Raw genomic sequence first — 13,130 nt, 5'->3', positions numbered from 1 at the left:
TTTTTGAATTTGAATTTAAACTTGTGGATAAACTTGAATTTAAACCTGGAACTGAAACTGGCGTTCATTATAATACTTGAGAAAAGGAATTATATTTGGTTTTTTAACTAACCAGGGATAAGTAAAAAGGAAAGTTTGGTCTGTAAGTTTGTAAATAGGGAATAACACTAGATCTAATGAGCTACAGAGATTGGAGTGATAAAGGAATCTCACTGATTTTAGTTAAAAAGGAACTTCTTTTGGTTTAGCATCTAAGATTTGCAACCTAAACAAAATGCTGGGATTTTGAATTGTTCTTGCTCATGCAAATATTTTGTACGTATAGTTTTTGTCTTAGAAACAAAACCTTATATCCAAACGTGTGTGGCTTCTATTCACTGCCTCCTTTGGATACCTGAATTCCTTTGATGGCCCAGTGGCACTAAGAGTAATTTGATTTTCTCAAAGATTGTGGCGACTATTCACATGTGAGAAGACCAGTGCTACACAGGTGATGCACCCTTCTTCATGACTGGAGAGGAAAGGGGGAAGACGCTGGATTTAAAAAAAGGTGGGGATGGAAAGGGGGAATACAGTCGGCCCTCCTTATCCACGGGGGATTTGTTCCGAGACCCCCGCCGATACCAAAAAACATGGATGCTAAAGTCCCTTATTTAACCTGTCACCGTGTGGTGGACTTTTGGACTCAACGGAACCCCAGACTTTATATAACATGTCTCAGTGCGGTGGACATTAGGACCTGGTGGCGGAGCTCTGGATCCGCAGTGTTTCTGTTCACGAAAATAATCACGATCACAATTGAAAATAAAGTGGAAATAATAAAGCCATCGGAAAGAGGTGAAACACCATCGGTCATTGGAAAATCATTAGGCTACAGGAGAGAAGAGTGGACCAGAGGAGAAAGGGACCCAGGAGGAAGTGATAGAGAGGTGAGAAGAGGTAAGAGGCCAGAGTGGGGAATAGAAGAAGAAGGAAGTGGGTGAGAAATTGATATTCATGCCATCAGTTTGGAGGCTGCCCAGACGGAATGTAAGGTGTTGCTCCTCCATCCTGAGGGTGGCCTCAAGAGGAGAACATGGACTGAGATGTCAGAATGAGAATGGGAATCTGAATCAAAATGTTTCGCCACCGGGAATATTCAACATCTGTATCTGCTGGTCAATTCTGTATAAAAACGGCATTCCTCTGTTCAGACTTCAGAACAGTGTGGTGACAGGAGACACACTCTTCTCCTTGTGCACAAGTAAATGAAGTATAATTATATTTTATTTGGACATACAGCATGGAACAGCCCCTACTGGTCCAATGAGACGCACCACCCAACAACACACCTATATAACCCTAGTGTAATAGCAGGACAGTTTACAATGACAAATCAGCCTGCTAACAGGTTTGACTTTGGAATGTGGGAGGAAAGCCGGAGCATCCGGAGGAAACTCACGCATTCACGAGGAGGAATGGAAAAACTGCTTATACACGGCATCAGAATTAAACTCTGAACTCCGATGCCCCAGCTGTGCTAACCACTATGCTACCATGGCGACTGAGGAACAAGTGTCCAGTTAATTGGCAACGACACCTTCTCTCTTTGAAATTTCAGATGATTGATCCTGAGCTGGTGGTCATATGCTCTCTTTTCTCTTTTCTGCATCTCCCTTCTCATTCTTCCCCAACCCTAAACATTTTTTGGGACAAATGCTCACTTAATCTATAACCATATCTGATTTCCATAGTCTATTTACAGGATTATCACCTTATCAGCAGCCAAGCCCATGCACATCACAGGAATGTCGTTTGGCTATCACTATACCAACACCATTGGTCAGGACAAAGGCATGATCCTTGCACTAATCCCATCCATCTTCTTGTTCCATTATGAGTCCATTGGCACAGAAACATAGAAAACCTACAGCAAAATACAGGCCCTTCGGCCCACAATGCTGGGCCGTACATTTACTTACTTCAGAAATTACCTAAGGTTACCCATCACCCTCTATTCTTCTAAGCACAATGTACCGATCCAGGAGTCTCTTATAAGACTCTATCATTTCCGTCTCCACCATCGTTGCTGGCAGCCCATTCCATGCACTCCCCACTCTCTGTTTAAAAAGCTTACCACTGACATCTCCTCTGTACCTACTTCCAAACACCTTGCAAATGTGTCCTCTCATTTTAGCCATTTCAGCCCTGCGAAAAAGCCTCTGTCTATCCACATGATCAGTGCCTCTCATTATCTTATACACCTCTATCAGGTAACATCTCCGAGGAGAAAAGGCCAAGTTCACTCAAACTATTCTCATAAAACATGCTCCCCAATCTAGGCAACATCCCTGTAAATCTCCTCTGCAACCCTTCTATAGATTCCACATCCTTCACATTATCCACAACACCTCCAACCTTAGTGTCATCAGTAAACTTACAAACCCATCCCTCCACTTCCTCATCCAGGTAATTAATAAAAATCACAAAGAATAAAAATTCCAGAACAGATCCCTGAGACACGCCAGTGGTGACTGACGTCCATGCAGAATATGACTTGTGTACAACCATGCTTTGCCTTCTGTGAGCAAGCCAATTCTGGATCCACAGAGCAAGGTCCCCTTGGATCCCATGCCTCTTACTTTCTCAATAAGCCTTACATGGCCTGCCTTGTCAAGTGTCTTGCTGAAATCCATATGGACTACATTTACTGCTCTACCGTCATCAAAGTCTCCCAGACATCCCACATCCAACACCAAGTACAGAACACCGGCCTCGCAAACATACTTCCTATTCCTATACTTTACAAGTAATTTACCTCGCCTCGACCTGTTATCACTGAAGCCCTGTTGTACCAAAGTCTTCCTACTCTAGTCCTCTCTACTCAGACACCCGCTCTATAAATCTGTCTTCATTTAAAATTCTTCCCGCAGGTCTAACTCGCTGATGTTGATGCGTCTGCTCAGTCATGCACACCCAAGCTTGTTTGGAGTTTTGCAGATATATTGTCCTGGTTGTTAATTATTATGAATGAGAAATCTAATCCTTTTTTTCTGCTAAAAACATAATCTTTTTGAAATTTCATTAATGATCCCCAAAGCCCCTCCACTGTCACTTCCCAGTCATTCCCCTTCCAAGCCACTCCAACACCACACTCAGCAGGTTGGAATCATGCTGTTAAGGATTTGTTGCTCATTTTCCTTTGATTTTGACAAGACAAGACCAACTTCTGCTTTGAAGCTTTAATTACAAGACACATCCTTACAGGATATTTTACAAAGATCCTTAAAATAAAATCAAACTCGATATATTTGAAAATAAAATACATCAATGATTAAAAGGTGAAACAACCAATGTGAAAAAATTAACTAAACTTGCTGCAATATCCCAAATCCCATTTTTACAGAGTTCAGAGAAGCACAATTAAATTCAGTTTGTTCAGTGTACTTGGAGAATTAATATTTTTAAAAGAAACACAATAATTGGGTCTAGCTACAAAGGGACCAGTTTTGCAAATTGAACACTAATGAGTAAGAGAAGGTGCTAAGAGGATATAACTAGTAAAGCAACACCCCACCAAACCTATCCTCAGATCAGATGGAAATGCAACTTTTCAACATCCCAGTGGTGCTCAGATGTTAATTGAGAAGGAGCACTGACATATTCCTGATTGGCAGGATCAAACTTCAAAGCCTTCTCAAAGTATTCAGTCACTTTATCCTTGATCCCATTCAGCTGATACAGAATTGCTTTAAAACCAAGAGCCTTGCTATCTTGTGCATTAACACTAAGTTTCCTATCTGGTCACTTCTCCAAATTCATGCAACATTTTTCCAGTTCTCTTGAGTTATATTGAACTTTCACTCTTTTCAGGAAGTTGCGAACAGCATTTGTTTCAATTTTCTTCTGGTACAGTTCAAATAACCCAGCTTCCAGTCAAATGCTTTGTAAATTCTCTGGACGAATGTCCACTAACTCCACCAATCTACGGTAAGTCTCCTCTGCTCTGGAATTCTCCCCACTTGTTATGCAGATGGGTGCAAAGTCCAGTTGTGGTGGAATAGATGACCTTCGATGGTGTTCAATAGACTTTTCAAAATGATACTTGCATTGACTGATCAACTCAGCTTTCTGCTGAAATTCAGAATTGTAAGGACATCTGCTGTAAGTATATTTCAGCTTACTTCTGTAGCACAAACCGATCTGGTGGTGTAAGAAACAAGAGTGTAGAGTTAATTCAAATGCATGTTTCAAGAGCTCGATTGCTTTCCCCACAGATCCCCTTTGTCTATAATATTTTGCAGCATAGCGAAGCACACATGGAAGATCAGAGTTCTTCTGCAAAGCTTGTTCAACTAATTCATTTACTTCTTCATTTTGCCTTAACCTCTGCAGTTTTAGAGCCAACAGCACCATGGCCACAGGATCATCTGGAACATATTCCAGTACTCATCAGATCATTTGGATCAAGCTCCAGAACTCATCAGAAATACTTCACTGACTGACTCTGATCACGACTCTCTGGGGTTCCAGACGAGCCCGTGCAGCTTCAACTCCAAACATCCACTCGAAGTTGTAAGGATCTTGTTCCAGAGCGTTTGCAAAGCATTCCTTTGCCTCCTCATAGTATTCAGCACCAGAATTCAACAATGACAGTCCCTTCTCCCCGTACACCTCGGGTATCATTGCTGTATAGCGAGGATCATCACTGAGCGGTTTACAGATCATCTGCAGCTTGTCGAGATAGGACTGGGCCTCGGTCAGATGTCCCATGTGGTAATGCACCCAGGCAAAGTTTCCATAGGTGATGATGCTTCTTCTTTCAAATTCATCTTTGTACTCCTCCCTCAGAATCGTTTCAGCTTCCTTTAAGTTTTCAATGGCTTCTTCAAAATGACCTTGCAGACAGTTTATAAAAGCAAGATGGTTGTAGAATTGAGCTTTATGTTTTACCCTAAATCTCAGAGAATTTTCGAGTCTCAACCTCATATCGTCCAAGTCAATAGTTTCCTTCTGTGGCCTCCATGTGAAGTGACACTGCAGCTGATCGAGCTTCTCTTTCAATAAATCTCCTGGTGTGTTGCTGCAAGAGAGAAAAAACGTAATCATGAATTCCATCTCAGATCACTTGGTGCAGGTCTGACCTGCAATCCCATAAAAAAACAGATTTATCAACTGTATCAAAACTGCTGTATTAAACATTTTTTTAATTATTATGGCATTGAAAACCTGGAAATGCTCAGCCTGCAGTCTGTATCTGAGGAAGGAGAATGTTTCAGATCAGTAACCCAATATGAAGAATTGATTCATGTGATGAAGATGGAAATGTGTCTCCTGAACAGCCAAGGCAGCTGATCTGTTGCTTTGTTACACTGATGGTGGACTTGGTTTTATTACCAGACGTTGAGCTCTCCCACTATTGCAGACTTTTGTTTTTTTGCCAGCAGCCTGAGCATAGCTCCAGATCTCGGTACAGAGAAGTGGTGCTTTTCCCCAGACAGCCACCAGTACTCAGACTCAATGTCTAGAAGATTAAGAACTTCAATAACATTAGTGAGATAAAGCTGTTTTGTGAAGTCCACTGAAATCTTGACAATTTACGAGTTACCAGACCATTTCACAGAACAATTGCATGAGCAATGTCCCCTGATCCTACTGCACATTTCTGAAAGAACATAGACCAGCATAGAACATAGAACATGTTGTGCCGACCTTTAACCCTACCCTGAGATCAACTCTGCTTCCTGCTTTCTCCCAAAGGAGATGAATTTGCCACATCGTGGATGTAGCTCCTCCATTCTGTCCTGAAAGCCGCTAGGGGCTGGAAATTATGACGGTTTAGAGTAGCATGTTCCTCTGGTGTGTTACCTCAGTACTGAATGCACCCCATAGGCTCCAACATGCTCAAATCTACACGGCTGTAGTGCATGGCAGAGTTGAGTCAACTTCTACTTCTAAAAATGTTGAAGATTAAAGATTTGCTTTCTTTGTCACATGTAGATCAAAACATACAGTGAAATGCATCGTTTGGCATCATATCAGATCAAAAAGAATTGTGCAGGACAGTCGGAAAGTGTGTCAGCACGTTTCTGACACCAAATACTCACTAACCCTAACCCGTACATCATTGGAATATAGGATGACAATCAAGAACCCAGAGGAAATGCACACAGTCACAGAGAGAATGTCCACATTCCGTACAAATTACCCTGGAATTCAATCCGTGGTAAAGTGATTACGCTGACTGCTAAGCTTTTCAAATGATGTCATTGTACTCAGTCGTATTCCACCGAAGACCCCTGTTTGAGGAAGACAAGTGCAGATAAACCAACTTGATCAGACTCCTACTCTCCTACTCCTCTTGCATTTCCTGCCGTGAGTAAGGATTAATTATGATCATTTGAACTTGCTCTTGGATCTGGGAATCTTACAGAATAGAAAGCTCTTCATAAATCAGGAATCAGATGCAAATCTTGTGTTTACTGCCTTTTTATTAGATGCTAATAACAAAAATAACAGTAAAGCACTGCAGTTCCCTGCACTGTTTCCACCTCAGCAGAGTAACGTAGGAATCCCCCTACAGTCTCATCATTCAACTATCGTATTAGTCTGTGTGTGTCCACTCTGGATTTTTCAAAGTTATTGCACTGTGATCCACTAATTTTCGTAAACCACCTCCTCTATAATAATCTGTACATAAAGATAAACTGCAAGGAAACGTCCTTTACCTCATGATGTTCGTTGGATGGAAAGCAATTTGTGCTCTTTCTCAGCTTGTGCGGTTCTTCTTCTGCTGAGTCTCCGTTGTTGCGTCTGATGTTCGACCTGACAACCCTTTATACTATCCATTACTTCCTGATTATCACCAGAAACTCAAATTCAAAGTCTATTGATAACACTGAAGCAATTAAAAATAATTTGGAAGCATTTTCTGCTTCAGCATTGCTTAGCCATAGAAATAATCTACATGTCAGCAAAATGCCAGTGTAATGGGTTGTTCTGACCATTCCTTATCAATTAATTATAATTTTCACTTTTTCTAATTATCAGCAATCTGCAATTCTGGTCACAATTGTAGTGCCCTGGTTGACATCTTTACTGTAGGTATTTCATTTATCAGTTCTGTAAGAGCTGTTTGTTCTGCTTTCAGTCTGTTTGGGTTATTGATGAAGATAAGTGATGTTGTGGAATGTGTGCCATCCAATTAGTGGGAGGTTTTCTTGGTGAGGGACAATAAGGTAGGTCTTGGGCTGGTTTTCGGTGGGAGATGGAGAGAGAAGATGCTGGGGAGATCCGGTCATCACGTACGATCCAGTGGTAGACTCGTTTGTATGAGACAGATTGCGAGTGATGTTTGAAGGGTGGTTTCAGACTGACTTAAGGCCCAGCGCGTGTTCTCAGCAGAGAAGTTCAAGATGAGCTCCAACTTGTGCACATTTGACTGTTTCATTAGAATGGCCTCTTTTCTTTTTGTTATTCTTTCCCAACCCTTCAGTTAAGATTCATAAACATAATTCCTTTAATCATATACAGTCAGACATCCCACCTCTCCCGGAAGTTCCGGGAGTCTCCCGCCAATTGATAGCAGCTCCCTGATGCCCGCAAATTATATAGAATATCTTGGAAATTGACTTTTTTGAGACCGAGAGAGCGAGAGGGGGAGGGAGAGGGGGTATAGAGAGAGAGAGAGTGAGAGAGAGCATCCTGATTGGTCTCTCTTTGTGCTAAGTAGAAATACTAGTTTTCTAATACACACAAGGAAATCTGCAGCTGCTGGACATTCAAGCAACACACACAAAATGCTGGTGGAACTCAGCAGGCCAGGCAGCATCTATAGGAAGAAGTACAGTCGACGTATTGGGTTGAGACCCTTCAGCAGGACAATAAATTGTTACGTTCTTTCATAATCAAATATCCTGTATGCATACACTCTAGGAGGTGCACCGGGGGTGGGGTGGATATGGGGTTGTGGGGGCGGGGGGTGGTGGTGCTACCTCCCTGAAATGGGTGTTTGCAGGGTTGTATGTCTGTACAGTGTACTGTCTATAATTTCATGACACTAATTTGTAACAGGGTTGCAAATTACACAGCATCCTCACAAACTGGGGTTTGGGGTGGTTGAAGCTGTCTCGATCTCACGAGCTGGGCAGGACCGGAGAGTGTCTTCCCTAGACTTACACAGCCAAGGAAACCAGTTGCCTTTTCCAGTTGTCAGAAAGTCTGGAAACAGATCACATTAAATTTAACAGATCCAGTTATCTGTGCTCACACCACTGCGATCCCTCATACTCAATTAGGTGAGGCTCCCTTCTCTCTGCCCTCATTCATTCACCTCTACACTCGTAATGTAAATCATCTTTCCAGCCACTAGCAAGGCTGGATCGGTTATTCACTGGTAACCCATTGCTAGCATATCACATTGCTAGTATACAAAGAAACCTCTTGTGTACATCCGTGGGTGACCAGTATTAACAATGGATGCTACCACCAGCTGTTTGTCTGACCTGGATGCTGACCTCACCAAATTAATAATCTGGTCAAACAGAAAAGGTGCTGCTGTCATTCCTGCCTGTTTGGTGGGTGATTTTCACACTTTTCTCTGTTTTGTCAGATACATTGTCCAACTATGCCTGGTAGGCCTTAGCTGTAACATACTGTGCCATCACCTTTACCAATCTATGTCTATTTGGGCACTCCCTTGACAGGTGCCCATTTGCTGGCACAGAAAGCATGTCCACCTTGTCTTCATAGCAGCTACATCCACTACAGCCACTTTATGAACTCTCTTCCTCCCCCTCTGATTTATCTCTGGTGGAATAGTTCAATCCCACAACTGTCCCCAAAACTAAAATTTCCTGGTGGGTTGAGCTCAGGCCTTCATTCTGCATTTTCATGTGGACTGGATCAGCCATCCCTGGATTTTCCAACCGGAGTGTTCCTCATATGCTTGATATTTACGCTCTGCATAATCCATGGTTCATCAGCTCTCTGAACCACGGGCATTATCATTCCCCAGTTACTCTCACCTCCCCCCGTCACTGCCTCACTTCAACCTTAAAGCATCAATATCTCTGCTCGTTACTGTTATTCCCACGAGTTGTCCATGTAGCATCCCACTCTCCCCTGGTCTATTCTGTCCCACTGATTCCTTAGGCATTTCACTTTTACCACACCTATATATCTTTTTGGTGACCTGGTGCACCTCGATCATTTCTCGAGCCTGTGCGTGAATATTCTGAATTTCTACAAGCAATTTTAAATAAGGTCAGTGCATACAAAATGCTCTGTTATTCCCCTTGATGAAAGACTTGTGAATGATAGTAACCTGGGTCAATGTCTGGCTCGTGTCATCGGGATTCTCATCCCATATGAATCAGAATATGCATGATGGATAAAAATTAAACAGTACATACTTACAATCACATGGTATGTTCTCTGCAATCTTCCACTTCTGTGCCACTGAGTTACGATGCCTGTTGTATAAAAGTGTGTTACATCAAAGATTAAAACTTAATCTCAAAAAACACTTATTGTCACCAAACAATTGATACTAGAGCGAACAATCATCACAGTGATATTTGATTCTGCGCTTCGCACTCCCTGAAGTACAAATCAAATTAAATATAATCATTATCGTTATATTATCGTTGCTTTCTTAAAAAATGAGGGGATCTTAGACTGAAGCAGGGAGCAGCTGAAGATATCAGCAAACACTCCAGCCAGCTCGCTTGCACAGGCCCGGAGAACCCGTCCCGGGATGCCATCTGGGTCCGTCGCCTTCCTTGGATTTATCTTCAGGAAGGCAGGAACACAAATACACTTACAAACACTATACATTCTCTCAAACAAGTACACACGCATCCTCTTGTATCCTGAATGGTCAGTAAGCGCCTTTCTCTTCTGCGCTCTCCATAACACCACCGACCTTCGTGTCACCTGCAGTGAAGGAATCTCATACGAAGACTCATCGTGATTTTCAGAGTTGGTTTCTTTAGACTTAAATCCCCGAAACCCACTTTTGTTTCTGAATACTGGAGTGAGTAATCTTCAATGAAGCACAGGGACTGGGAATCATAATAACAAAGTTTCTATTTCATAATCACGCTTTCATAAATGGTTGCCATCGTAGCAACCTGGTTTGTACGATACTATTACAGCTCGGGCCGTTCGGAGTTCAGATTCAATTCTGGCAGCACCTGTAAGGAGTTTGTATATTCTCTCCGAGTTTCCTCCAGGTGCTCCAGATTTCTCCGTCTGTGTAAAGACGCACAGATCGTGGGTTAATTGGTCATTTTAAATTGCCCTGTGATTTGGCCTGTGTTAAATAAGTGTTTGCTGGGCAGTGTGGATCATTTCCTGGAAGGACCCGTTCTGCATTGTGTCTTGAAATAAATGAAACCCTGTTTGAGCGTACTTCTCTAGAAACACGACTGGTTAGCCTCTCACTAATAAGCCAATGTATTCAGTGGTGAGAAAACCACCTTTCTCAAACTCCGTACCTCCAGGACTTGGGTCCCACCAGAATGAGAGAGCGAGGATGTATCGACCACCTGCACCCCAATCTGAGAGTATACTGTGTAAATCTGTTCCCATGCACTTTGCCATCGGCAGTAAGTAACAGATTGAACACTGAGTATATTGTAAAGAAAGTATATTTACAAATTTCAGCTTTATTGAACATTTAGGGAAGGTTTACTGGATGAATATCATCTAATTTCAAAAGATTACTGTAGATCTCCTTTGCTTTGGAATACTCTCCATTTTTAACACTTAAAACTGCAAAATCCAGTTGTGGTTCAATAGCTGATATTGGACGGTGCTCAAATGCCTTTCCAAAGTAATATTTGGATTGATTAATCAATGTAGCTTTCTGGCAAAATGCAGGATGGCGAGAGTTTCATTGAAGTTCTGAATGGCTTGTTTATTGCTTCCCTGCAGACAATTTATGAAAGTGAGTTTGGTTGTGAGACGTGGCTTGATATTTCACACCGAGATTTCTAGCATCTTGCAATCTGTACATCACATCTTCCAAGTCAATAGTTCCCTTCTGAGGGCCCCACGTGAAGTGACGCTGAAGCTGATCGAGCTTCTCTTTCAACAAATCTCTTTGTGTGTTGCTGCAAGTGAAGAAAATTCATGAAATTCATCACTTCATACGTGATCATTTTTCTTCACATCATTACTTGTAACAAAGCCGAGAGTCCTCCAAACTTTAAACACATGAATAAATTTCAGGTTGTACATATATTGAGCTGAAATGTAAGTTACTTTTATTTCATATTTGAATTATTACCTATACATCCAGTTGTACACCTGAATTCCAGCTCGTTAATGCAAATATACGATCGGCCAATCACGCGGCAATAATTTAATGATGAGCCAAAGGCCTATTTTTCTTTGTGTGACGCTAGGATTAACTGACATCTCCCTCTCACAAGTCTTGGAACTGCTGAGCATCCAAAATGGTACAGAAAGTGTTGCAGACACTCGATGTTTCAATAACAACAGACAGTACTGGATATGCTTATTTGTCTGAAGTTGTCGAAATAAGTGACTGGGCTGTAATCTGTTTAATTGGGAGATAATTTCTTGGAATGAAAGCTTACTGGCCTGAAATAATAACTGTGCTTTACTTTCAACACAAGCAGCCTGATCTGCCTTTAATGATGTGCCTATGACTGCACAACACCAACACTGTGCTCCAGGTACAGTTTTAGCAATGCATTCGGCATACTTCCATAATCAAGGTTCTGTGTAATGGTTAAAAAATAAATTTAAATACAGGAGAAATTACAATGTTCTGCAACTCAATATGTTCATTTGAAATAGCGTTCTTTGAATTTCTTTCAGAGCTTCAGATGGAATTTTAATGTTGAGTCGATGGAGAAGTGTGTCCTGTGTTCGGATTTCCTGCTCTAACAGATTGACAGCAATTTCCTGATGGTGAATACAAACTTATCCTAGAAAGGAAACCAGCTTTCTCCAAAAAATGATGCCACTGAAACAACAATGCAGGCTGATACAGAGCTCTCAGTATCCCATTACTGTACAAAGGCATGCTGGGATAGCAACAGTAATAAATAACTTGGCCCATCAGACCGAACCTGATTGGCTGATTTTTATCTGTCCACTCTTCATACCTGGCAGCATCTCAGACTGTCTTTTAACTATTTGTGTTTCCCTGCTTTTCCTCTTCCCAGAGTTCTGTGGAAGGAAGACAGAGACACTGGTAGCAGTGATGTTCTCAGAGCCAGCAAGGGCCCCTGGTTTCGTGGATACAGCCTTGCAGGTCTCTAATTTGAAATCTGGACTGGATGAACAAGATTGATCTACACTAAACCGCACACACCCCATCACCACAGAGGGTAGGGTAGCGACCCCTAGAGGACAGTGTAGTGCGGTGACAGAGGCAGTCCATAGTACCTCAACACAGTGCAGTAAGGCCTATAGTGATCTCATGAATGTAGTTAATATGTAACAAACTGCAGTTCCTAAAAATGGCTTGTCTCTATTGATCATGTGCCTAGAAATTCTATTGCATAGCACAATATTTGTCAAAGTTTGAAACAAAATATATTTAACCTGGAATAAATCATACTTGTCCTCAAATAACTCTACTCATAACATTCCACTGCATGCACGTATAATGGCACAGTGCAGTTGAATTTTGTTGCCTTTCAGGACCAGGGACTACAGTGAGTGCTGATGCAGAACCTTCTGGATCCAGAGACTTGTTTGTGAAGTCAAGCAGCACATCTACTCTTACCCCGTCGTTCTGTCACCCTCTTGTCCTCACTTACCAGCCAACCAGCCAGCATGTCCAGCACATAATTCTTCAAAACTTCCACCACCTCCAATGTTTCCCACCACTTAGCAGATCTTTCCCTGTCTACACCTTCTGTTTTCCGCAGGGATTTTCCCTACGCTACTCCCTTGTCTATTCATCCCTCCCCACTGATATCCCTTCTGGAACCTAACCTTGCAATCTGAACAAGTGCTACACCTGCCCCTACACCTCCTCACTCACTAACCTTCAAGGCCCTAAACAGTCCTTCCAGGTGAGCCGACACTTCACCTGAGAGCCTGTTGAAGTTGTTTACTGTGATCGATGCTCCCAGTGCGGCCTCCTGTACATCGGTGAGTCCCGACAT

At 42.1% G+C, this 13,130-nt stretch overlaps 1 protein-coding gene across 1 annotated transcript in view; it reads right to left on the bottom strand.

Annotated features, from left to right (window-relative positions):
* The window catches only part of LOC140715028 (interferon-induced protein with tetratricopeptide repeats 5-like), a 28,869-nt gene extending 15,739 nt beyond the window's left edge, over nucleotides 1-13,130 (bottom strand). The window contains exons 1-5 of the mRNA XM_073026757.1: nucleotides 13,011-13,130; nucleotides 12,120-12,183; nucleotides 9,148-9,222; nucleotides 5,377-5,503; nucleotides 4,486-5,062 (exon numbers count right to left, since the gene is read on the bottom strand). Coding sequence (XP_072882858.1) covers nucleotides 4,486-5,062; nucleotides 5,377-5,503; nucleotides 9,148-9,222; nucleotides 12,120-12,183; nucleotides 13,011-13,130 — 963 coding nt within the window. The remainder of the gene's footprint in view (nucleotides 1-4,485; nucleotides 5,063-5,376; nucleotides 5,504-9,147; nucleotides 9,223-12,119; nucleotides 12,184-13,010) is intronic.

This window comes from Hemitrygon akajei, chromosome 23 (genome assembly GCF_048418815.1).
Source record: "Hemitrygon akajei chromosome 23, sHemAka1.3, whole genome shotgun sequence".
Classification (NCBI taxonomy): Eukaryota; Metazoa; Chordata; class Chondrichthyes; order Myliobatiformes; family Dasyatidae; genus Hemitrygon; species Hemitrygon akajei.
This window is presented reverse-complemented; position numbering and strand designations above follow the sequence as displayed.